The 24,982-nt window shown below is 35.1% G+C and overlaps 4 protein-coding genes across 5 annotated transcripts; 1 reads left to right on the forward strand and 3 right to left on the reverse strand.

Moving 5' to 3' along the window:
- Positions 1-608: 608 nt before the first annotated feature.
- Positions 609-5,872, forward strand: LOC101895302 (vesicle-associated membrane protein 2). Of its 2 annotated transcripts, none has more exons than XM_059126008.1 (3): positions 609-759; positions 3,319-3,578; positions 5,578-5,872. In XM_059126008.1, the coding sequence occupies exons 1-3, from the start codon at positions 734-736 to the stop codon at positions 5,607-5,609; spliced, it is 318 nt and encodes a 105-aa protein (XP_058981991.1). In that variant the 5' UTR covers positions 609-733; the 3' UTR covers positions 5,610-5,872. The 2 variants fall into 2 exon arrangements, with proteins under 2 accessions (XP_058981991.1, XP_005180353.2); XM_005180296.4 differs by lacking the exon at positions 609-759 and adding an exon at positions 2,690-3,163.
- A 128-nt stretch (positions 5,873-6,000) lies between these two features.
- LOC101894971 (uncharacterized) lies at positions 6,001-6,578 on the reverse strand. Its single transcript, XM_005180294.4, has one exon. The coding sequence runs from the start codon at positions 6,576-6,578 to the stop codon at positions 6,405-6,407; it is 174 nt and encodes a 57-aa protein (XP_005180351.1). The 3' UTR covers positions 6,001-6,404.
- A 45-nt stretch (positions 6,579-6,623) lies between these two features.
- Positions 6,624-9,567, reverse strand: LOC101895132 (uncharacterized). Its single transcript, XM_005180295.3, has 3 exons — positions 9,411-9,567; positions 8,605-9,156; positions 6,624-6,842 (listed from the first exon to the last, which is right to left on the reverse strand). Exons 2-3 carry the CDS (start codon positions 8,893-8,895, stop codon positions 6,660-6,662), a joined length of 474 nt encoding a protein of 157 aa, XP_005180352.1. The 5' UTR covers positions 8,896-9,156; positions 9,411-9,567; the 3' UTR covers positions 6,624-6,659.
- A 1,528-nt stretch (positions 9,568-11,095) lies between these two features.
- Positions 11,096-13,670, reverse strand: LOC101894805 (protein ST7 homolog). The gene is made up of 2 exons (XM_005180293.4): positions 13,088-13,670; positions 11,096-12,945 (listed from the first exon to the last, which is right to left on the reverse strand). The coding sequence occupies exons 1-2, from the start codon at positions 13,227-13,229 to the stop codon at positions 11,492-11,494; spliced, it is 1,596 nt and encodes a 531-aa protein (XP_005180350.2). The 5' UTR covers positions 13,230-13,670; the 3' UTR covers positions 11,096-11,491.
- Between the last annotated feature and the right edge of the window lie 11,312 nt (positions 13,671-24,982).

Consider the following 24,982-nt stretch of genomic DNA (forward strand, 5'->3'; position numbering starts at 1 on the left):
ATTGGAAATGCCGTTACTGCGCAGTTCAAATGGTAGGTGTTAAGTTAGTGACATGTCTGTTTGTTTGGCCGCTTACACTTTTATACACTGAACTATTGATTTTCAAAATAGATCTGAAATAAGGTTTACAACATCATTCATAGGTGTCTAAAATATGAGAGAAAGAGAGTTCATAGGAGAGTAATGACCCCTTGTTAAACATCGGGTCAAGATATAGACAAGGAGATATTATTGGTATTATGGCAAGTGCATAAATATGTTCTAAATATATTCAGCTAACTTAATGTAATAATGGAAAGATTTCAATATATACTCTCTCCTTGTGTGACAGCAATAATTTATCAATTCACGAATAACTGTAGAACAGTGTTCATTTATCATTTTTGTTTATTAATAACTATTTATACAATTTTTAATAGTTTTTGATATTTCCAAACTAAGAAACGCCGCCTCACCTAGTGCTAAGAATGACATAGTTTTCCTTCAGTCACCAAAGTTTTGTTATTGTAATTTTCAGTTTACCTTAAATGCACGCCATCATGTTGTAGCTTCTAACACAATGAACATCCGAACGGACGAATACAATTAAAAGTGCAAAAGGGAAGTCATTTTAGACATCAACGAAAGTAAAACAAAACAAGCAACAAATCAGTTTAAACGTAGAGGCCAACTAGATATGTTGGCAGTCGGATGAACGATTCAAATCCAATCTGTGTGAAAAAAACATAAAAAAATGGAAGCGACTTCACCAAAGGAAAAGTTAGTTTGTTACCAATTAGAGTTTTTATACAACAATTTATTTGATCGTATTTGAATCTAAAAATATAAAAGCTATTTTGAATCATTGGACTCCAGTGTATTATTGACTATTCAGTGCATTTAATTGTTAATAACAAGTTTCCCATTATACCTGAATGCTTCGTGATGAACACCAATATTCCCATAGTTAAAATGTTATTGAAAATAGTCAATTGTAAATTATACATTTATATAAACCTACATAAAGTGCCGAATAAAATTTCGCAAAATAAACCCAAAGCATCGCATGTCCATTGGGAGAGTCAGACGGAATGAAAAGTTAAAAGGAAATGTTGAGTATATTTTAGGTGATCATGGACATTAGCACGCCTGTAGGAATTTGCAAGATTTAATGTTCAAAGCCAATAAAGAGAATCAGGCGAAGTGATGTCACATGAACTCAATCTGGCTTAAAAATTCTACCATGCGATAAAATTGGAAGATTTAATGGAAAATTTCAATAGAAACAACTAAATATGGAATGTTGTATCAAAATGTCAATTTCTATCAATTTAAAATGAGCATGCAGAAATTCATTTCGATCGAAAGTTCTTACATATCAAATGAGAAAATTTGCCCTCTTGTCTAGAGCATGGACAAAGGAATGCTCTCCTCGCTTATTATCGAAAAAAAATCTGATCAGACGAAACTATACCGTTTCAGGCGTCTGAGTGAAAATATTGAAGTCACTCAATTCTAAACTATTAAAAATATCGTGAACTGTAGGATATTTGTCAGTTGAAAATTGTTCCATAATAAAAAGATAGGTGACAATTAAGAGATGACATAGAAACCCACGGCAATAATCAAGTGAAATTCTTGAAAACGATGGAATGTGTTTTCGAGGACAAGTAGGTCAACTTCGAATTTGTCTCTGATATGGACATATAATAGAACTTTCCGAAAAATAATTCCAAAAATCATCCACTGAGTGTAATTTTGGGATAGTTTTTCCAATATTTCGTAAGATATTTATTCGTAAGGTATTCATTGTTTCTTATTTCATTGCTGTCTTCCAATGCGTCAGTTGAAGCGGGCCCGTCTGTATAGGCATACGCTTAAACATAGCCTAACCATCAATAGTCTGAAGGGGTTAGGTGAAGGTGATCTAGACGTCCAATTGACCGGTCCCGAACGTGAAATAAGATGTTTACCGAACTCGCCTCTCAATGAGACCATTGTGTCCGTGTGCCATATGGTACCGTCTTGTTGAAACCCCTTGTCATGAATGTCAAGCTCTTGCATTTTGAGAAAAAATTGGATACAATCTCAAGGTAGCGCTCAACATTCTCAATTACATTACGATTGGCAGCATTTTTGAAGAAGTACGGCCCGATTCCTGAATGCATTGATGGATTGGTAGCTTTTGTAATGCTTCTGTCTGATCCAAAATCAACAATTTTGCTTATTTGCGAGCACGTATTTTAATAATAAAATTCAATGATTTGCAAGCGTTCTTCGTCTATAAGATCATTCATGTTTCAATTATGAGAAAAAAAACTGAAGATGCCCTACATTTGATAACGGCAATCGACATTTGTTGATAACGACAAAAATGTTCAAAGAACTTGTCCGGCTTTTATCGCAAATTTTTAAGATCTTTACTTCAGCCTTTTCATCAATGTTAAGACAACATTCCATTTATTTCTTAAAATTTTCCCGCTTTCCTTTTGAAATTTCATTTTCGCTGACTTTTTTCTACGTTCACTGTATACAGCTAGCTTTGTATAAATGCTTTACTAATCTACCTTCGCAGAACGATGGCGAAAATTACAATCTGACATCTACTTATTGGATCATTTTTGGCGGCTTTTTACTGCTCTCCGCCTACCTAAGCATGATAGCATTATTGATGTATTCATTTTGTGTGTTCTCTCGATTATATTCACAAAACAACAACAAAGACGAGGGAAAGCCCAACATGAGAAAAAAACCCAATGAATTCTCACGAGATGAGAATGAGACTACGTACATACATGCGAACATGTATATTTATCTCAAAACAAATATTATTCGAAAGAACTTTTTGATCTCAGTATAAACAGATCGGTCGGTTATAGAAGTCACGAAGTTTCACTTGGAAAGATTTTGCGGGTCGCACATAAATGAGTCAGCATCGTACAACATCAGCTGCTCGTTCGGTGAAAAAATTAGTATTGTATTGCCAGTAGTTGTAGTCTTTCAATGTAAAAGGGAATTAAACTCATTAAAATCGAGTAAAAACAAAAACAACACAAAAAAGGCAACACATTAAATAACAGGAAAACGGAACTGAAAACATGGCAACAGATAAACAAAGCAACCTGGCCGATGAATGCCTATATGAAAATCTTTACTATTCCAAAAAAATTTCCGATGAGGCAGAGTAAGTTGTAGTATATTAGGTACATATGTATGTACATGTACATATACTATGTGGTTAGTTAAATATAAACTAAAAAAGTCTTACTAATCTATCTCAGTAGTTAGTATTTTCCAGAGAAATTCTAGAACATAAATAACCTTCTGTTATAATTCCAGTTACCGAACTCCGGAACTACTGCAACAGACCCAAAAACAGGCCGACGAAATTGTCGAGATAATGTACAAAAATGTCACCAAGGTAATGGACCGCCAAGAAAAACTGGAGGATCTAAATGCCACCGCCGAAGCACTGGAACAACAAGCCTCGACATTTCAAACAACAGCTGTTACATTGAAACGGGAAAAGTGGTGGGCCCACATGAAGACAAAAATTATTATTGCCATTATAATTGCTATTATTCTGGTTATATTGATCGGTAAGTGAAGGGGGGCCATCGACTAATTAATGTCTAGACAATGCCATGTTAGTTTCTTCGCCCACAACAAGATGGTTCCCTAGTTGTTGGTTGTTTGATTTTTTCTCTTCGATATCGTCGTGTTTTCAGTTCAGAAATATCTTTTAATATCTATATTTTCACGTTTAAGATATGAGAGGCTTGAGTATCAACTAACTGGAAAACATCTACTGATTCGATTTTTTTTTTCGAAAAAAAAATATGAAAGCATTTTATTTTCCATATATATCCATTACTCTATGATGTGGTGTTAAGCGAAAATTTAGCCTTCGAAATTGGTCGGTCTAAAAGAGGCGTACTGTTTTTTTTATGTGCAATGGGGACATTTTAGTTGGTCGATATGATATATTCCACATATGCCAGTTTTCATAAAGGCCACCTGGAACATCGTGTTAGAGTACTATGCATGACCTCACATTTATCTTTATCATCTTATAGTATACTTTAAGGCGTTTTCTGTATTTTGTATATACAATCTGCAATATGGCCATTTGATACGGCCAAAACATACCTCTTCGAAATAACGATTTTAGATCCTAGATCTCTTTGGACCAAATCCTTTTCAGTACATTTGGAGTCGATCTAACGATGTCCGTGCGTCCTTCGATAACTCTCGAAGGGACTATCCGATTTTATCTAAACTTGGTACATCGTAATATTATTATCAAACGTAGATCGAGTTCGGAGATGGTGAATATCGCTCCATTCCTTCTACTACCTCCCCGCAAAATGTCAACATTTTCAAAGAAAATAATTTACTGCACAAAAAGAGAAGGATAATACGATTTTGCTCCAACTTTGCAAATTCTAATATTTGCATCAGTGCTAGGTCAGGTGAGAAAATGGGCAATATCGGCCCACTCCATCAAGTAATTTTGAATAATTATATATCGGTCTACTCCTTCTGGTACCATCCCCACAAAGGGTCAATACTTTAAATATTCATGAAGCTCATAAAACACGAAATTAATATCAGATTCCATTCAGACTTGGTACATCTTAATATTTTCATAAAAATAAGTTCTGTTAAAAAGATGGTAGAGAGCAGACCATTCCTTCTGGTACCTCTCCCACAAAGAATCGAAGTTTTTAATAACCAAAACGATCATAAGATCCAAAATAAGCATTCGGCTCTCTTCAAATTATACACATCACAATATTTTTATTAACCCAAGGTCTGGTGTGAAGATGGAATATATCGGTCCACTCCTTCTGGTACCTTCCCCACAAAGGAAAAAAATTTTGAATATTCGTGAAGCTCATATAACACGAAATTAACATCCAATTCCATTCAGACTTTTCACATCACGATATTTCCATCAACACAATATCTGTTTTAAAAATGGTACAAATCGGACCATTTCTTCTGGCACCTCCCCCACATAGGGTTCAAGATTTTGAAAAACAAAACGCTCTAAGAAAGCGAAATAAGCATTCAACTCTCTTTATATTTCATAAATCCTAATGTTTTTGCTAACGCAAGGCCTGCCAACCCCTTCTGCTACCAGAAATCTGATATGAATATGTGCTTTATCGAAATTTATTATTTCGCATAAAATTGGATATAAAGGTTCGATTTCCTTTCAATTTTGCACATACCAATGTTTTTCTCTATATTAGATGAATTATGAAAATTGAACACTGTTACCTTTCGCATATTTTCACATTTTCCAAAAATCTAATATCTCATATAAAGTATAGGAAGTAGTCGATATAGCCCAAATATGGCACGTTGTAATATTTAAATCTGACTTAGGTCAGATACAAATTGGTCAATATTGTCCAACTGCTTCGGAACCTCCCACATAAAGGGTCAACAGTTTGAACAAGGATAACTCAAAGCGGGGGGTATACATCTGTAGGCAAAACCGACTGATACTATTTTACTTGTATATTCATATACATATATATTGCTTATAATTAAATTGTAATAAACTATTAATTTTTCTTTTCTTTACAGCAACACTGGTATCTGCATTTGGTGGTTCTTAACGATACAACTGACAAGTATTAAAGTACATACTTATAAGTGGCTCTAACACATTGTTAATGTAGTCAAATACATATTTATTTTAGCTGTAACACTAATTATTAAGAAATGTTATAAACTTGATTTTAATTAAAATCCACTTAAATGCAAATGTTTTGCAATAGGCATTCCTCGTGAGTATAGAACGAATAGACCTTAAAAGTAAAATTTAAATTGTTTATAGTCGATGAACAATGAATAAATACATGATTATACCTTTTAATTATTCAGAAGTGTGTGTTCTTTAATTTAATAAATCAAACTAGGGAATAAAATACATCTTTAGGGTGATGTGGTGGTAAAAAACTATCATACTTACTCTCTGAATCTTCAATAAAAAAAATTTCAGAAATGTTATTTTAAACATACTTTATTTTTCGTGTATAAAACACGAACTCATAAAATTGTGGATACATAGAATGCATTGTGTAAATGTTAGTAAATATGTAAAATTTGTAAATTGTATAATATATATTCATTAATCGATGTAATTTGTTAGCTTAAGGACTAAGCAAAGAAGTCTTCCTAAGATAAGGGGAGATTCTTTTGGGTTGCAATAAATGGACGGAAAGGGTGGTAAACATTTTTTTCAAATGTCTTCAGTTCAATTTTTAAAATAAAGAGTAGAATCGATTTTATATTAAGGCACTTAACACAAAAAAATTAAAATTGTGGCAAACGAAGACATTCGTAACTATCGAATGGAATGTAAACAATTTGTTTTTGGAAATTATTTAAAGAAAACCCCCTTGCTAATATCAGGCATAACTTATTTCATGTTCGTAGGCCCGATCTTGCCAATCTTCTCGATCGGGCAAGGCGTGATGACGTAGCCCGCAGAGACGTGGGCCAAAACGTAACATAATTATTATAACACTGACAATAAAAAGGGCTAAAGCTGCAACGGCTGGATACAAGATAATAAATGCCATTTTTTTTTTTTTTGTTTTAGTCTTAAAAAAAAACAAGTTGATATGTTGTTGTATTCTTCTTTGAATTAGCTTCTTTCAAATTTATATATCGCTTTCACGTTTGGTTTGTAATTCAACGTACTCCTCACGATGCCTTTGCTGTTGGTGTAGACTTCGTCCTTCGGGGCGTGGGGGACGACTTTGGTGTTGTTGTTGCTGATACTGATGTATGGGTACTTCTTCACCTTGCGCCTCGATATCTTCAGGAAAAATGCGTTGTGCGGGCTATAAAAGAAAAATAAGATATTGAATTTTTTAAAAATATATCATGGCGGCAAGGAAATGATTTTTAAATGTTTAATTCGTCTTATATATATAAATCTTAACATATTTTAATAAAATTGAAAAGTTTTTTTTTTGTAGACAATGTATGAAGAATATATTGGGATTGTTTCTGTAAAACGATACGTAAGTAATTCCGAAAGAAAAACACAACTAAAAATTAGATTTTCATTTTTTTTTTTTTTTGAATTGGCGTTTTTCTTTCGCATTTTGTAATTTTCTTCATCGAAATGGGTATTGTTCTACTCATATATAAACTCGGATTACAGTTTGTGTAGCGTGGTACATACAAATGGTAAACCATGACGTTTGTACTGTCAGCCGTGTGGCTACATAGGGTTAATATCATTCGATATGGTAATAATGTGCTTTACAAAAACAAGTAAAAAAGCTGTAAGTTCGGCCGGGCCGAACGAATTTAACAACTCGCAAAAACAATGAAATCCGTTAAAAATTATTCTTAAATTTTTAAAATCTTAAAAATACCGAATGTTGCTGTTACATTAGGGTCTATACGACGACATGTCATAAGCCATTACAATATTCAAATGCGAAACTTCAATTTTCTGTTCTAGGCTGTAGTATCCATTACGAACTTCAAAGACCAAATTTGAAACAACTCCGGTGAATAATGTCGCTAAAATAATCAAAATAACGAATATCAGGAGGTACCATTATACGGGGGCTATACCAAAGCGTGGACCTACATGACCCATTTTCAATATCAAAAGTCCTGCAGACATAATATACATTTGAGTAAAATTTTAGCAATCTACTTCAATTCGTTCGGAAGCTAGAGTGATTTCCACAGACAGATAGACGGACGGACATCGCTAAATCGACGTAGAATTATAAGCATAAGCTGATCAAGAATACATAATTTTTGGGGTCTAAAATGTATATTTCGAGGTGTTACAAACGGAATGACAAACTTAATATACCCTCCATACTATGGTGGAGGGTATAATAAAAAATCTTAAACACCATGTCACTTTCAACGAATCTGGCTCTGAGACATCTAGAGTCGATTTATACATATCCGTCAGTCTCTCTGTCTACATGTCGATTTGGTGCAATTTGATCATCGTAATATTTTTAAACGTAGATGAGGGTTATATCGATCGTTTACCCCTTCTCGTTTATCTCGCTAATTCCTAAAACTGTGTATCTTAACTGAAGCTAAAAGAGTATCCGATGTAGTTCAAACTTTGCAAATCGCAATATTTGAATTTGGTGCAGATATTTGTAGCATCAGTCCACTGCCCACAATAAAAATAAAAAAAAACTATAGACGAGACTTGTGTCGATATTACCCTGTTTGAAGTTCCTTCATCTACATCATCATATGCGTGGTTACCGATTTGGATCAGAGTTTACACATCGATGTGCATTTCGAAAAGATGAAGGGTCAAGATTTCCCTAATTTGATGCTAACATAGGACAATTTTGAATATGGATCACTCTTCCAATGCACTGTGTGCCTGAATCAAGGAACCATTAATATGCCATTCAAGCCATTAATATGCATAAAGGCAGGTGGTATTGTTATATCGGGCTATTTGCAATATAGACCAATTCATGACCTATTTGTTTGAACAGGGAGATACCTCAAAAAGTATTTGTTTTTCAGGAAACAAAACCCCACTCAGACGAAATCCTCAATACTTCCTTTTAATTACAAACCACATGCACATGCTCTACTAACCTGCAGCTTTTGGAAATACGATGCGTCTTTCAATTCTGTCAAATCCAATGGTGGTTGATTATGTGGCGTTGCCGACCAAATTGATACGAGCCAACGATTGCCTGTATGTCTATCCTGCCAGTATTTACGATGCTTTGAACAGCAACCAAGTATGATATTGATCAAAATTATTGCACTAAAAACAACCGTACAGACAGCTATGGTCACATAAAACGGTGAGAAATTTCCATAAATGTGTCCAGTGAAATAGGGATTATTTTTGTAGGCTGTACGTTCGTCGATTGTTGACATAGTATGTGGCGTAGTACACAATCACCCCAGTGGTGGCGATAGAAGCCAAAATGATAGGCAGAAGAAGTAGAAGCGATGAAGAAAACGAAATATTTCTTTAGTACAACAACAAGAATGCTGTTCTATTGTTGTAATAAATTCATAAACAGCTCCAACGTAAAGGCGAGTTTGTGTGTATGCATGTGTTGGTACATTTGCGCTTGGATGGTGACAATTCAAATCGGAATTTTTTGATCTGGGAACGTTTTCTTACATTCAAGCCTGGAAAAAGAAACAGAAATTAAAGAATTAAACTTCCAATTGGATAAAGACAGAAAATTTAAACAAAAACTAAACACTTTACTCGTGGCTCGGAATCTGACACATTGTTAATTGAAATACAATGAAAACATTGAGACACTCCCCAAGCTTAGCCAAGTCAAATGTAAGTTTAGGGTGTGGCTTAATATTATTAATGAAAATATATCCATTTTTTCTATTAAATTCCATAATTACTTTTAAATTGTTGTACTTACTTGGTTGGTAGGAATATTTTTTAATAATTTTTATTTTACTTTCAAGTTTTCTCGTTGTAATTTCTACGATTTATTTGGAAAACTTACACGAGCAACAACAAATACATTCGATTCGAGTATCAATAAATAGAAATTATGAATGAAGCCTAGTTTAATACACAGACTCAGAGTTGTATTTTCAAGTAGAAACGTCACAAAACGATAACAACCCATTGGAGTGTTATCGATTTCATGTGGGAAAGACACTGTTCACATGTATAAACAGATTACAAAACGTATTTAATGTTTAGATGCATTTAAATAGATTTTAAGTCTGTTGTTGCAAGTATCCATGGTACAAAAAAAAAAAAAAAAAAAGTGAAGACTCCAGCTAATTACAATTTTTTTCTGAGTGTACCCAACTTCCGTAAATTCTTGCTCAATCCAGAACCTGCAAGAATCTACTAGTTTTGCGATTTTTTATCAACATCATAAAGGAGAAAGTGGTTACCGTAGTAAAAACTTTTAATTTAAATTTAAAATCTTGCAGTTCTGGAACATAGCTTCTGTTTTAATTGTTTTGTATCAATTTTGTCAGGGAATTTAAATATTAAACAGTGGAGATCTTTTTTTTTTTTGGATCCAAGCATGGTAGAAGAATACAGGAAGATGCATCAACGCTTGGGCACATTGATTTGTCAAAAATTTTAAAATGTTTTTTCAAAAATAAGTAGAATTATACATGGTACAATAAGGAGGTAGAACAGCTTCGTAAAACTACATAAATACAGCCCTGAAGCCATGCCCGCTTCCTGTCAGAATTTTTCAAAATTATATCCAAATAGTTGTTTTCATATATTTGATAAATTTTGAAAATTGGCCAAGTAGGTCCACGTATTCGCATAGACCCCATATGACTGTACCGTCAGGTTTAGATTGTTTTAGTTACAATTTTAAGCCGAATTTGCTGTAAACTGGCAGTTGGAGTACCCAGCATGTAGGCAACATCTTTGCATAGAACTGTATATTTAGGTCAAAGTTTTGGTGGTCCCCATATGACCTCCAGATTTTCGACATTTTAATGATTTTTGCTACATTTTTCAATAGAATTATCTCAAACTTGGTATTTGGGGTCGTTTATAGGCGCTGCCTTGTCTGGCAGATTATTGGTCTACGTTTTCTTATAGCCACCATCCAAGAAAAGGCCCAGATATTCCGTATTTTAATGATTTGCTTTTCACCGGAATTGCTTACAAATTGGTATTTAGAGTTCGTAATGGATATTTCTTCGTATGACAGAAAATTGCTCATAGGTCCACATTTTTATATAGCCCCTATATTTGGTATTTTGAAGATTTTCCACAGAAAATGTATCGAATAATAATACAGTGGAGGGAAATTTGTACCGTCATAAATTATAAATTTTCCCGCCCGCCTTTATTCAAATAAATAACAGTCTTCATTATATTTTCTTCTTCAAAATAAGTTTAATCAATTTTAGTAAATTTATTTTGAGAATATTTGTTTTATTACTTTTTGTTTATAAATACAATATATATTTTTCAATTTTATGTTGTAATGGATTTTTTTTAAGATTGTGTTCATCTTATGTTTTACATTTTGGGAGGAAGGGCTTCAATTGTTTTTGAATTAAAAAAAATTAAATGTATTTTTCATTATAACAAAACAATAAATAAAATGAATCATACTTTTTTCTCTCTTTTATTAAATAATAAAAATAAACTCAGCATCATTTTGTAAAAACAAATTGATTTCGTCTGAGTGGGGAGTTGATGGACTGTTTTCATGGGATTAAAAAATAAATGGAACACGCGGGAGCCTTAAAGAAAATAACTAATAACGGTAAAAAATAATAACTGAAATAAAAAACTTAGCTGAAACAACCGACTTCTACCAATTTTGTAGATTTGCCAGCTTTTTGCAACGAGAATTTGTGCGAGAAACAAATGTGCTGGTTGCGCGTGGTGTGTGTGTGTGACAACACATAGCATTAATTGTGGATTTGGTGATGTACATGGATACGGTGTTTCTTGTTATTGTGTACTTTGGGGTAAGAAGGAAACAGGGGTCTCTGGTAATTTTTAAACTCTTGATATATGCTGCAAAAGATTGCAAGGCCAAAATGCTTCAATGCGTTCCTTGAGCAGTTGAAATGGATAAGATATCCAGGTAAGTACAGTTTGCGCCAACAAGCCCATGGGTTCCGGATATTGATGTGTTAAGAGAGCCAATAATGCGGTGAATGAACACAGCCCCGCTGTGAAGAGTATGAAAAAGGGCAATTCCTTTTTGGGATAGACGGAAACTTCATGGAATGCCGGCAATAGTTCGCGATCAGCACACTCTGTACATGTTGGATATGGATAGAATAAATGGCCTCGTTCCAAAGGATACGGTAACATTCGGAATGTACCCTCCCAGGTGCAGTGAAGCAAGTTTAATGCGCCCTCAATATTTTTCCAGTGCTTCAGGTGGAAGAAAGCATAGGCCAAGGCTTCAGAATCGCCACGCTTTAAGATATGCTCCGGGGGCAAAATGAGTGGCTTTGTCTCTAACAAATACTTCGGCACATGAGGATTAAACTCCACCGCTCTGTGTATGGCTTCTACAGCACACATTTCGGCCGGACTGAGGCCCCGTTTCGAGGCTATGTCGGGGGAGAATTTGTCAGCAACTGCTCTAGCCTTTAGCAATGCTGCTGTATAGCAAATTGTGGCCGACTTGGGCAAGGAAATGTCATCGTATTTGGCTAAAACTGCTTGGCAATCAGCATACGCCTGCATCTCCAGCAAAGTTTCAATGAGATTCTCATGAATGTTCAACACATTCATAATAGATGGAATTTCTTTTGTTAAATCACGGAACATTTTTGCAGCTTCCTTTAGCTTGCCCAATTTGCGAGCACACATGGCCAATCTTCGCCGTATATAGATTAGGACATTTGTGTCTCGACGATGTATGCCCTCGGCCACGGAACCCTGATGTTGTGTTGCCTGTGATTTGCGATAATTTTGCTCGGCCACTTTTAGGGCTGTCCGCAGTATACGTTCGGCTTCAACAATGGTTGTTGCTTCTTCCTCAGCCAAAAGTATATAAGCAGGAGCACAATCGGGATTGATTTCGATGGCATTATGTGCCGATTTAATACGCTGAACTGGATTGCGTTCTCGCCACGCCGTTTGCATTATTTCATACTCTTCCTTGCGAGCATCGCCTTCACACGTAAAGAACGTTTGATGATCTTGCGCCGACAAATTCATATCATAGTAGGTAAGAGGTTCCTTGCTTGTGGCCCAAAAGAAACGTTGATATTCGGCTCCACGAAATAAATTCAAAGGGTTACGCCATACTTTGCATTCGGGCATTTGTTGGCCACTACTGGATGTGGTGCCGTTTCCAGAACTTCCATTAATACCATTGCTCGACGTTCCACCATTGCCGGCACTGCCATTACCACTGTTGCCATTGCCATTTGAGTCTGAATTGGAATCGCTGCCATTTATCCAAGGACTAATGTGGTTTATGGACACTTGTTCTTTTTTAAATAAAAAAACAAAAGGAAAAATAAATTGGTCATCACTTGTGATATAAGAAAATGTTCTCCTTTTTTAATATAAAAATACTTATGTATTTTGATAGAAAATGGTTTCCTCTATTATCCTTCGCAGTCTACTCACCTATAAATGATGTACCATATTTACGAAAATACCACCATTCAAATATCAGTATGAGACCCGATATTAGACTGGAAGTCCCCGTTAGTGCTACATAAAATTTTGGCGTCAAAGTGCTCAGGAACATCGACGAGGAGTCCCACATGACGCCGTTATTATTGGTGTCCTGTTGCTGGAATTCTTCAATATTTGCCAATTTCGTGTTTATTCAATGAAGACGTAACCGGGGTACAATTAATAAATGATGTGAATTCCTCTGCAAAAGGTATCTCTATCCTCCGCACAGGATTCTGCTTGCTTGTTGTTAACAATCTGTTTCACGTATGTTGTCTTTCTCGTTTTGCTCCTGCTCTTTCTGCAGCACACAATTTTTTTCTCTATTCGTAATTTTTTTCCACCGTATTTCCTTTTGCAATATTGCCCATTGTTTTCAATGTAGCAATACTCTAAAGTCGGTATATTTCTGTCGATGCTTTATATTCTATTACTGTTTGGCAATTTTATTGTATTTTTATTTATTTATTTTGCAAAAAACTCATCGGAAAATACAATCAGAGAACTAAGCCAAACTAGAGTAAATGGTAACGGCGTCAATACAACACAATCGAGACAGTGTGGTGGAGATCTCTACATCGATTATTTTCTTATCGATTGTTTTTATTTGATTAAAAATTAAATATGAACGTCGAACAAGGCAAAATAATAGCATGTTTCCATTGAAAACCGAACAACGTTGTTCGCTCTCAGAATTAGGTACACGAATTAATGTGGCGTTTCCACTGCACTTGATTCGCTCTCTATTCGTTGTTTGACCCTTAACTATGAAAAAACTACCTAATTCTTCACACAATATTTCCTGAGCGAACACTCATATTTGTACGTTGTTCAAATCAAATCACTCTCAGAACAACGAAAAAATATGTCCCATCCCTAACAAATGAGAACATTTATCGAAAAAATAAATTATGACATTTAAAAATTAAAAATAGAAAAATTTGATGAAATTTTAAAAAGTTTCGGGAAGACTGAAAATTATGAATGAAAACTACAATGTTGAATGGCGTATGTACATTCAAACGAAAGTAAATTTTGTTTTCTCTCACATTCGAGGTACGCATTTTGTCCACGAGTTAAAATTTCCACAGAAAACGCAAACAAAAGAGGCAACATTTTCAAAATGTTTCTATCGGCAGAAAAAATGTTTGACAAGTGTCTCTCCCTCCCTCGAAGGGAGTATCCGATTCGGTCCAAACTTGATAAATCGTAATGTTATTATCAAACTTAGATCGAGTTGGAAGATGAGAAATATCGGTCTACTCCTCCTGGTACCTCCCCCACAAAAGGTCGAAATTTTCACAGAAAATAAAATAATGTACCTCCTAGAATGAGAATGGATCATTCATTGCAAATCCCAATATTTTTATCAGAGCTAGGTCAGGTGCCAAAATGGACAATATCGGACCTCTTTATCAAGTACCTCCCCCAGAAAGGGTCAACAAGTTGAATATGGATAACCCATATAAAATTTGAAATAAGAGTCCAATAGGTTTACCAACACAAGATCTGGCATGAAGCTGAAATATATAGGCCAACTACTTCTAGTAACTCCGTGCAGCGAATTAAAATTTTGAATAATTATATCTCTCATGAAATACTAAATAAGCACCCGATTACCTTCAAATTTCACATATCCCAATATTGCTACTAACACAAAATCTGATTTGAAAATTATAGATATCGACCCACTCTTTCTGATACCTCCCCCACAATGGGGTCAACATTTTGAAACGCTCATTATTAAATCGAAATAAGCCTGCGATTCTCTTTAAATTCCACACTATATATAGGGATATTTCGACTAGAGCTGGGATGTATCCTCCTCCTCCACCTTCTAGTACAACTCTGACAAAGGGGTCAAAATTTGTAATAATTGTGTCTCTCAAATTTCGTACATTCCAATATTTATACTAACGGTGTGAAAATGATAGATATCTGCCCCTCACCTCTTCTGTTACTTTCCTCCCAAAGGCTCAAAAATTGTTTAATATTTATATCTCTCATAACTTGGCAAACCAGTCAACGATTCTTTTCAAACTTCGAATGTCTTAATGTTTTTTCTCAACCAGAGATCCGATGTAAAAATGAAACATATCGGACCACCCCTTTCGTTACCTTCCCCACAGAAGTTCAACATTTTGATTATTCACAAAAAAAAATGAAAATAAATGTTCGATTTTCTTCAATACTTCAAAAATGATCATATATCTCATAAAACGTGAAGCAAGTAGTCGATATAGTCCAAATCTTGCACCTTATAATATTTATTTCACACTCAAATCAGATACGAAATGGCCAATATTGGCCCGTTCCTTCAGAACCTCCCCAAAAAAAGTCAACAGTTTTAAAAAATCCTAACGCAAGACTGATAAAGACTTTTTAACTTTTTTAACATATTTTTATAAATTTTACCGTTTTTTTTTTTCAACAAGCACCAACAACATTTAAATACCTGTTTTTTAAAACCCAAACAATTCATGGTGTTTAGAAAAATAAAAATTGTGTGTTTTTTTTTTTTTGGGAACACTGTATCTACCTTGCGAATATGTGTGTGTGTGTTGAAGTGCCCGGTGTTTGGTTAATGTCTGTTTAATTTTACGAAATTACGCGGTTTCCTAACGCTTTTTAAAACAACAACTACCAACAACGACAACAAGTGATAACGATTATTCAGAGTAATGCCATTGAAATAGTTTTGTAAAACTTCAATTAAAGTGTTTATCTCTCTTTTTATTAAAATTTACAGAATAAATACCTAATCAGTGAAGAAAAAAAAAACAAAACCAAAAAAGTCAATCAACAAATTGAAAATTTCCAAACATATCAACGAAAAATTACAAATTCCTAACCAACTGATAAAAAAAATTGAAACTCACAAAGTTCGAACGTACCTGCATAGTTATCTTCCATTGCATAGTTTCCTATCTACTCTCCATCCAACAACAACATCAGCTATAATAACAACAAGTGACAACGGATAATGTGCCACAGACACTGCTAAAACAAAAACAAAATTCACTGCAACAGGTAAATTAAGCATTTTCGTGTTTCACTTCTTTTTTTCGTATCTGTCCCATTCATCCAACATTACCATCACCACCATTCATCCACATTTCCATCATTTGGGCCGCCATGACGACGCTGCTGCGGATATTGTTGTCGAAACAAAGAGAAACTATTTTTTTGCGTTTTTTCTGATTTTCATTTATTTTTGTTGTTTTTGGGAAACAGTCATTTCGGCGATGAATCACCATGGCATGGTGTGTCTTTTTTTTTGGCGAATTATACTTTGTCATGGCCATAGATAAACTACAAACCATGAATGTGTTACTTTGATAGTTATTTTTTTGCTAATTTATCTGGTGGCTGTGATTTTTATGTTTTGGGTGAAAATAACTGAAAAATGTTATTTAGATAGAAGATAATCGGGAAATGTTTAATATGAGAAGACTTTAGGAAGATCTTTTGTAGATATACGTCATATGAGAACCCTCCCATATGTAGAAGTCCTTAAAGAGGCTTTATTTATCTATATAGTGAAAAAGCTAAATTCTTGACTTTTTTTCTATTCTTCGAAGGCATTCGGAAGGTCGTCTATACATTCCTTAGGTCTTATTTTTAGAAGTCTTCTACACACAGAAGGTCTATAGAAATGTATCTATTTGGAAAGTCTTAAATATTTAGAAGGCCTTAAGGCGATCCAGTGTACATTAAAGACCTTTAGGAATTCTCCTACACATAGAAGTGCTTCGAGAGGTCTTCTATACTTAGAAGTCCTTTCGGAGGTTACCTATACAGGGTGAGATAAAAATAACTGCAACAAAATCAAACGCCATAATTTTTAATTTTTTTTTTTTAAATTTCATTGAATGAAAGAAAAAATGTCGAAAATAGCATCAAATTTTAGAATAAGTTTAGATTTGGTCAAATTGGTCACCCTTAGCACGAATTATGGCCTTCAAACGACCACTGAAACCATCACACGCTGTCCGAATATTGCTCTACGGTATCTTGACATATTTCCGGCGAAGCGCTTGCTTGAGGTGATCGACATTTTGGTATCTTTTTGTGCCAACATTGCTTCTTAAATACTCCAGACACAATAGTCCAATGGATTGGTATCCGGAGATTTTGGTGGCCATGTGCGCTGGAAATGGAGCGAGGAACCTCATTTTGTAAGCATTCTTGGGTGCGCATGCTGAGTACGATGGTGCTGACTCCCGTTGGAATGTCCAAGGTCTGCGACCAAAATGTTTGCGTACCCGTACACCCTCCAGAATATTTTCGCGATAATATTTGGCATTTATTCTGATGTCACGGTCGATTAATACGAGCGAAGAGCGACCATCAGCTGTTATGGCAGCCCACACCATCACCATGACCGCCACATGAGATCTGGTGGCCAACCGAAGGAGCACATTTTCAGTTGAACTCTTTGGCAAGTAAACGCGATCATTTTGTTTTATTTACAAACTGCTGGACAACGAATGTTTTCTCATCGGAGCAGAGAACACCAAATTCGGCAGTTCACCACTATGGGCCAAGCGAAGAAACTCTTTAGCTCTTTTGAGTCTATTTTCTTTCTGTTGCGATGTAAATTCTTGCACTTTTTGGAATTTCAATGGCTTTACCCCGAGCTCATTTTTCCATATTTGCCGAATGGAATATTGCGATATGTTCAGCTCACGAGTCATTTTTCGGCCACTGTGACGCGGGTTTCTATCAAATCGTTTTTTTACTTTTCGAACCATTTCTGCTGATGCTTCTGTTTTTTCCGTCCACTTCCTTGACGTCGGGCTACGCTACCAGTATCACGGTAATGAGGTTCGAGACACAAAAGATTTATTCACATTTAAATGCTGGAGTGCTCTAACGATAGCCACTCGAGGTTTTCCAGCCAAATATAAAGAAATCACACTATCAAGCTTGATTTCCATCACTAATAAGTCTTCTTTTGAAAAATTCTCACCAAAATGCTTTTGTACGCTTGTAAACAATATAATGAACTGTCACTGGAATAATTTTAAGAGTGTCGGAAGAGTAGTTTAGAAATGACAGCAGCCTGAAAATTGTTATTTTTTCACATCACCCATATTCTTCATGAGTTATTCTATCATTGTCGAACTTTCTTTAGCCCCTGTACCCCATACAATATTACAACCAAGAATCTGTTGAAAAATCTATTTCCATTTATAGCATTTGGACATTTATTAGTTTTGTTTTCGTATGGTTGGTTATTCACCTCGTTGTTTGTATTTTTATTGGATGGATTGTCGAGCCTGCAGTTTGTTGTTGCGTTTGGGCTTCATCATGTGTTCATTGCACTTTTCATAATTAAAAACACAAACGTGAAATGTACTATTTGATAACAACAGTGCACGCCACTGTGATGACTGGCTGCTGTTATGAGGGTGAATGAAAACGGTAATTGTGGGTGAAGGGGGCGGATGAAGAACATTGCAATGGCCTCACTCATTTTGTGCGGTGGTATTTTAAATGTCGCATGGTAGTAGACGTCATGTCATGTACATTTATTTCAAATATCAGAAATGTCGTTGGATATATGACGAATAAATCAGTCTTCCGAAATAGTCAATTAATCACATAAATCTCAAGTTTATATGGCGAGAATATATTTGCAAAGACATCTTTTGAAACCCACCATTTCAAAATCTGATAAGTATTTAGAAGTTACTTTACTTCCCACATTAATCTTTACTTTTTGTAGCATAATTTTAGGATCCCCAATTTTCTGTAGCCTACTTTTAGGCGCCCCAATTTTCCAAGACTAACCTTTCTTTTTTATACCCTCTACAATATACAAATCTCGGAACTTCCCAAATTAATCTTTTAATTGTTGTAGCACAGTTTTAGGCGCCGCAACTTTCAAAAAATCACCTTTCCTTTTTTATAGCCTCCATCATAGTATATTAACTTTGTCATTTCGTTTGTAAGTCCTCGAAATACTCATGTCGGACCCAACAATGCATATATATTCTTGATCAGCGTAAAATTCGATGTCGGTTTAGCAATGTCCGTCTGTCTGTAGTTCTATCTGAGATAGAAGACTAAGATCTTGCAGTTCGTAAATGGGTCGTGTCGGTCCTGGTTTTCGTATAGCCTCCATATATCGGTTCCTCCCAATATTCGACATTTTGATGAATTTAGCAACAATTTTCAACGGAATTGTTTTACATTTCGTATTTGAAGGTCCTAATGGATACTACAACCTTTGACAAAAAATTGCGTATGCAGATCCACGTCTTCGTAGAGCCACCATATAACGGTACCTCCCAATATTCGGTATTTTGATGATTTTAGCAATATTATAGACCAGAATTGTTTCGAATTTCGTATTGGAAGATATTAATGGACACTTCAACCTATAACCGAAAATTGTCTATGCTGGTCCACGTCTTCGTATACCTCACATATAACGATACCTCCCTTTTTCGGTATGTATATGATATGGGCGGTATTTTTAATGGAGTTGTTTTAAATTCCGTATTGTGAAGGCTTTAGTAACCATTACAGCCTACGACAATAAATTGTGTATACTAGTCCACATCTTCCTATACACCACATATAACAGTACCTCCCTTTTTCGGTATTTTGATGATTTTAGGAACATTTTTAATGGAATTGTTTTAAATTTTGTATTTGAAGGTCGTAACAGGTGCTGCAGCTTATGATGAAAAATTGCCTGTGTAAGTCCACATTTTCGTATAGCCCCCATATAACGATACCTCCCGATATTCAGTATTTTGATGATTTTAGCGACATTATTCACCGGAGTTATTTCAAATTTCCTATTCCCTATACAACCTATGACAGAAAATTGTGTCAATACAGGTCCTCGTCCTCACATAGGCCCAATATAACGATACCTCCCGATATTCGTAATAGATACTACAACCTATGACAGAAAATTTTCTATGCTGGCCAACGTTTTCGTATAGCCCCATATAACGACACCCCCCGATATTCGGTATTTTTATAATTTTAGAGGCATTATTCACCGGAATCATTTTAAAAATTTCTTATTTGATGTCCGATATCGGTACTATAGCCAATGCCAAAAAATTACTTATGCAGATCCTCATCCTCGTATATCCCCCATATAAAGGTTGCCATTTAGCCGGTATGGAATAATTTTTTTTTTTTTTAATTTTTCAAGTTCCTTCCAAATGGTGGAGGGTATTTAAAGTTCGACCAGGACGAACTTAGTTGCTTCGACAAACTTTGTGCCAACCTTACACATTACATGGTAATGAGGAAAGTAAGATATCTTACATTGTATTTTCTTAAGAAATAACTAATTATTTTCAACCCACTTGAAAGACAGAAGGAAGTATGTTTACATTACCTTAAAATGGATTATTCGGCTCATGCAGCTCCCAAGTTTTACTGGGTATTGTATAACTATCATAGAGTGAATATTTCATTATATATATGGCCAAACGGTTTTAGATCCTAGGTCTCTTTGGACTATATCCATTTCAGGACATTTGGAGTCGATCCTGAGGTGTCCGTCCTCCCGAAGAGAGTATCCGATTTTATACAAACTTTGTACATCGTAAAAATTTTATCAAACCTTAATCGAGCTCGGAGACGGTCCATTATCGGTCCACTCCTTTAGCAACCTCCCCCATACAAAAAGCCAATATTTCCAATGAAAATAATTTGACTTTAATTTAACGTTGTTATTCCATGGTACTGCTGCTGAAATGACATATTTCAACTCAATCCAGAAAACTAAATTACTTTTTGATATTTCGTCAGCCCTGACCTTCATGCTACCGGTATATTTTTAAATTTAATTCATACAAATTTCGGCCCTCGAATGTAACAACACCACCGCCGATACCACTTGTTTGCCGTTAAATTTCATGCAAAGCCAACACATTTAGATTTCCCAATCTCCGGCTGGCAATAAGCCCCCCCTCCCACAGCAACAAAATTAACCACAAAACTCCAAGCATTAGATTCTTCTTCATCGTCTTCGAATCGGTGGTGCTCAGTTCTTCAAACGTGCTCTGATAGATGCGAACCCAACGCAGAAATTGGGTCAAAGTGTGGTATGACTTGATTTTGTTGTTGTTAGCGTTGTTGGTGATGCTGTTATTGTTGTTGCTTTCTTTTTTTCTACCAGTAGCTCTTAAGAGAATCGCTTCTACAACTGGCCTTTTTAGTGCTTTAATCTATCTTCTGTGCAAATCCAAACAAGCATAACCCGTTTCAACAAAATAGTCACGTTGCTGAAGACGGCGATGGCGACGACGATGGTTGATGTTGGTGCTTTCAAAGCACTGCTCTGTGTGCGGGGTTTCTTCCCATATGGTGGGTATGTCGGTCGCTCGCTCATAGCTGAGGAACCACCATCAAGTTTTGATATGAAATAAAATGAAATGAAAATAGTTTTGACTTTGTAACAACAGTGAAGAAATGGTGTTGGGGGTTGTTTTTAAATTCACCAACAACAACATCATAATCATCGGCAACATCATGATTTTCGTGATAAGAAGAAAAAACAAAAACATTGACATTGAATTTTTTTTTAATGTTTCTATAAATTTCGTTAAAATTTCCCCAGCTGATAAGTTTTATTGGAACTAAAACACAAAACACTTTTTCGTTGTAATATTTTAGTTAGTTGATAATAAAAAAATTAAGTACCCCTGAAAGAAAATAGCTGGCACTCACGATTGAAGGAATTAAGTGGGCGGTCAATTACCATTTACAATATGGATAGTGATGTAAAATAAAGGTGTTCTGTAGAATAACTTCTCGAAATATTGGGGACCCTTTTCGAAACTTGAACTGGCTAATGTAGGTGAAGTTATAAGAAAACTTTCAGAGTTCGAAAAAGTGCTAAATTTGTTGAAAATTTGTTTTTTAAACATTTTATTTTTTAGAAAAATTGTTTCAACAAGTTTTGTCCCCAAAATTAAGATTTTCTGTCATATTATAGTGCATTTTATATAGTTAAAATCATATTTTAATTTTTTTGACAAACAGTTTGTTCGCGGAACTGAGTATGTTTATTTTATCAAGTGCCCGTAACGTTCACCTTAAAATTTCAGATTCGTTCCAACAGTTCGTTTTAGGCATTTTTAGTACTCAAAAAGCATAATTTGTCCAGTTTGACAAAAACATTCATCGTTGTTTATTTTCAGACTTAATTAATTAACATAGTTACCAATGTTAAGCAATTTAAATCGCTAAGGCAGTATGCAATTATTTGGGAAGGTATATGGAATAGAACTTTGAAACCAATATTTTGGATTATCCAAATTTTTATTTGTAATTCTTTCCTATAATTGTGTTTTTATACCCTACAACACTATGTGTTGGGGGTATTATAAGTTTGATTGGGCCAGAATTTATGTAACACCTCGAAATATTGGTTTCCCATATAGGAAAGTATATATGGATCTTCCTAGCTCGCCGAGCTGAGTTGATCTAGCTAGCGTCCGTCCGTCTGTCCGTCTGTCCATGTTAATTTGTAATCACGCTACAGGTCGCAATTATGGCCCGATCTTCACGAAATTTAGAATGTAGGTGGGGTTAAGGTCAGAATAGAACCCTATATCTTTTGGAGATGATCGCATAATATTTAGGGGTTGAAATGGACCAAAAACTGAAAAAATTTCTGACTTTGCTGTTGCTCTACAGGTCGCAATTATAGACCAATCGACGCGGAATTTCGCTTGTAGCTAGAGTTTAGGGCGGGGAAGAAGCCTACCAATTTGGGTGGTCATCGGATAATATTTAGCGGGTAAAATAGACCATATCTTTTGTGTTGCAAAAATTCAAAATTTTTCATTAAACCGCGAATATTTTAAGTCCCGGCGAAATCACAAGGCCATGACAAGGTTACTTCTGATCTTTACATTGATGTTAACATCCAACAAAACGGATATATAGCAAAATATGTGCGATATATATGTTTATCAAAGAAGATATGCTTGAAAAATCTCTTATATGTCGAGGACGGCTGAACTGATTTCGACAGTTCTCATTAATTCAGAATGGCCTCTTGGCAGGAAAGAAAAAACGTCTAAAAAAATCGCATAAAAATATCTCTCTAAAGATGAAAATATTGATTTTGTAAAATTTTTTCATATTTTTTCAATTTTGTCATATTTTTGGCATATTTTCATTTTGAATTAAACATTTGGTAATAAACATTTGGCTATAAAACTAAGTAGTTAGGATATCAGGATATCATATACAGATCGCATTTATGGTCCGATTCTTACGAAATTTTGTATGGAAATAAGACGAGGGTCAGAATAGAAGTCTACTATTTTCGGAGATGATCGCCATATATTTAGGGGTTGAAATGGACCAAAAAACTGCAAAAACGTCTGCAGGTCGTAATTATCGTCCGATCCTCACGCACATTTGAATGGAGGTTACCGGACATTGCAAAAGCCAAGCAGTTTTGGATGGCCATCCAAAAATATTCAATGTGCGAAATAGTTTGCCAACTTTTGTAGACAAAATACGAAAAGGTCCATTCCAGTGACTTTTTGGAGAATTCACAAATACAGGAAAGACGCACTTCTGACTATTTCGTTAACGCTGATTTCGTTGATGAATATAGTCAAATGTCTGTATCTCATATAGATGCGTTTCAGTCAAAAACCAATTATAAATGTTAATCTTTTGCCACTTCTGAGAGATTATAGGTCTTTGGGAAATATTGGTTCCAGATCTAGAGCAAATTAGTTTAAGTTGCTATTATTCGAAAATTAGAGAACGAAACCTGATGGTTTTCTTTTATTATTTGTCACAATATCTTGTGGAATTCTTTCGAGTATCTCGTCTATATAATCTGTATCGTTTATTATAGTGTTGTAGGGTATTCAACGGTCGGCCCTGCTCGACTGTAGCCTTTCCTTACTTGTTTATATTAACTTGCCTCTGTCATGAGCTGTTATTCAAGGTAGTAAAGCCACAAACCATTTGTTCAGAATGCATTTTGTCTAGTCTTTACCATTTTAGGTCTTTGAAAAAATGAGAAAAAGTTTATCTTTTAAACCAAAAAGTCTTCAAAATATTTCAATTTGAATTCTATAGAGGACGATTTTAGTAAAACCTTTTGCACCAAGTACCCACAGCCAATTTTTCTGTACAAAACTATTTCAATGTCTCCTTATGTAAAGCCTAGTAATTTCCCCCGTTACAAAATTGAGAACAATTTATTACAATTATAGTGCGCATACCCAAAACCAGCACCTTCTCTCAACCGCAGACACCAACAGTGACATGCATACCAAACTTCAGGATTTCAGCTCTATTCCTTCGCCCAAAACCAAATTTAGTACTACTTAGTATTTTTCATACAATTAACTATCTCAATCCCAGATATCAACAGAGACCTCAAAAATAATTTTCAGGACTTCAGCTCGCACATCCGAAACATGTTCCTTTTCTCAACCATAGACATCAACAGTTACATCTATATCAAATTCTGGGATTCCAGCTCTATCCCTTCACCGAATTCCCAATTTAGTACTTTTCATAAAATTATAGTACACATTTTCAAAACCAACTCCATATCTCAACACATATCAACACAGACCTCAATATCAAATTTGAGTATTTCAGCCCTTTGATGTCTCCATTACAAAATTTAGTACCATTTAGTTCAATTATAGTACGGCTATTGAAAGCCAGATCATTCTCTCAGCCTCAGACACCAACAGTGACATCTATATAAGAATTTCAGGATTTAAGCTCAATTCCTTCACCCAATACTTCATTTAGTACCATTTAGTACTTTTCGTACAATTATAACACACATTTCCAAAACGGCTTACATATCTCAACTCA

This window comes from Musca domestica, unplaced genomic scaffold, assembly GCF_030504385.1.
Source record: "Musca domestica strain aabys unplaced genomic scaffold, Musca_domestica.polishedcontigs.V.1.1 36, whole genome shotgun sequence".
Classification (NCBI taxonomy): domain Eukaryota; kingdom Metazoa; phylum Arthropoda; class Insecta; order Diptera; family Muscidae; genus Musca; species Musca domestica.

What these genes read in the sequence shown, in the direction of transcription:
- LOC101894971 (XM_005180294.4), bottom strand. Translation starts at nt 6,578, where the DNA reads ATGGCATTTATTATCTTGTATCCAGCCGTTGCAGCTTTAGCCCTTTTT.
- LOC101894805 (XM_005180293.4), bottom strand. Translation starts at nt 13,229, where the DNA reads ATGTGGGACTCCTCGTCGATGTTCCTGAGCACTTTGACGCCAAAATTT. An exon ending in ATATGGTACATCATTTATAG is followed by an intron (nt 12,946 to 13,087) that starts GTGAGTAGACTG and finishes TATTTAAAAAAG; the next exon opens with AACAAGTGTCCATAAACCAC.
- LOC101895132 (XM_005180295.3), bottom strand. Translation starts at nt 8,895, where the DNA reads ATGTCAACAATCGACGAACGTACAGCCTACAAAAATAATCCCTATTTC. An exon ending in CGTATTTCCAAAAGCTGCAG is followed by an intron (nt 6,843 to 8,604) that starts GTTAGTAGAGCA and finishes TTTCTTTTATAG; the next exon opens with CCCGCACAACGCATTTTTCC.
- LOC101895302 (XM_005180296.4), top strand. Translation starts at nt 3,078, where the DNA reads ATGGCAACAGATAAACAAAGCAACCTGGCCGATGAATGCCTATATGAA. An exon ending in AAAATTTCCGATGAGGCAGA is followed by an intron (nt 3,164 to 3,318) that starts GTAAGTTGTAGT and finishes TTATAATTCCAG; the next exon opens with TTACCGAACTCCGGAACTAC. An exon ending in TATTCTGGTTATATTGATCG is followed by an intron (nt 3,579 to 5,577) that starts GTAAGTGAAGGG and finishes TTTTCTTTACAG; the next exon opens with CAACACTGGTATCTGCATTT.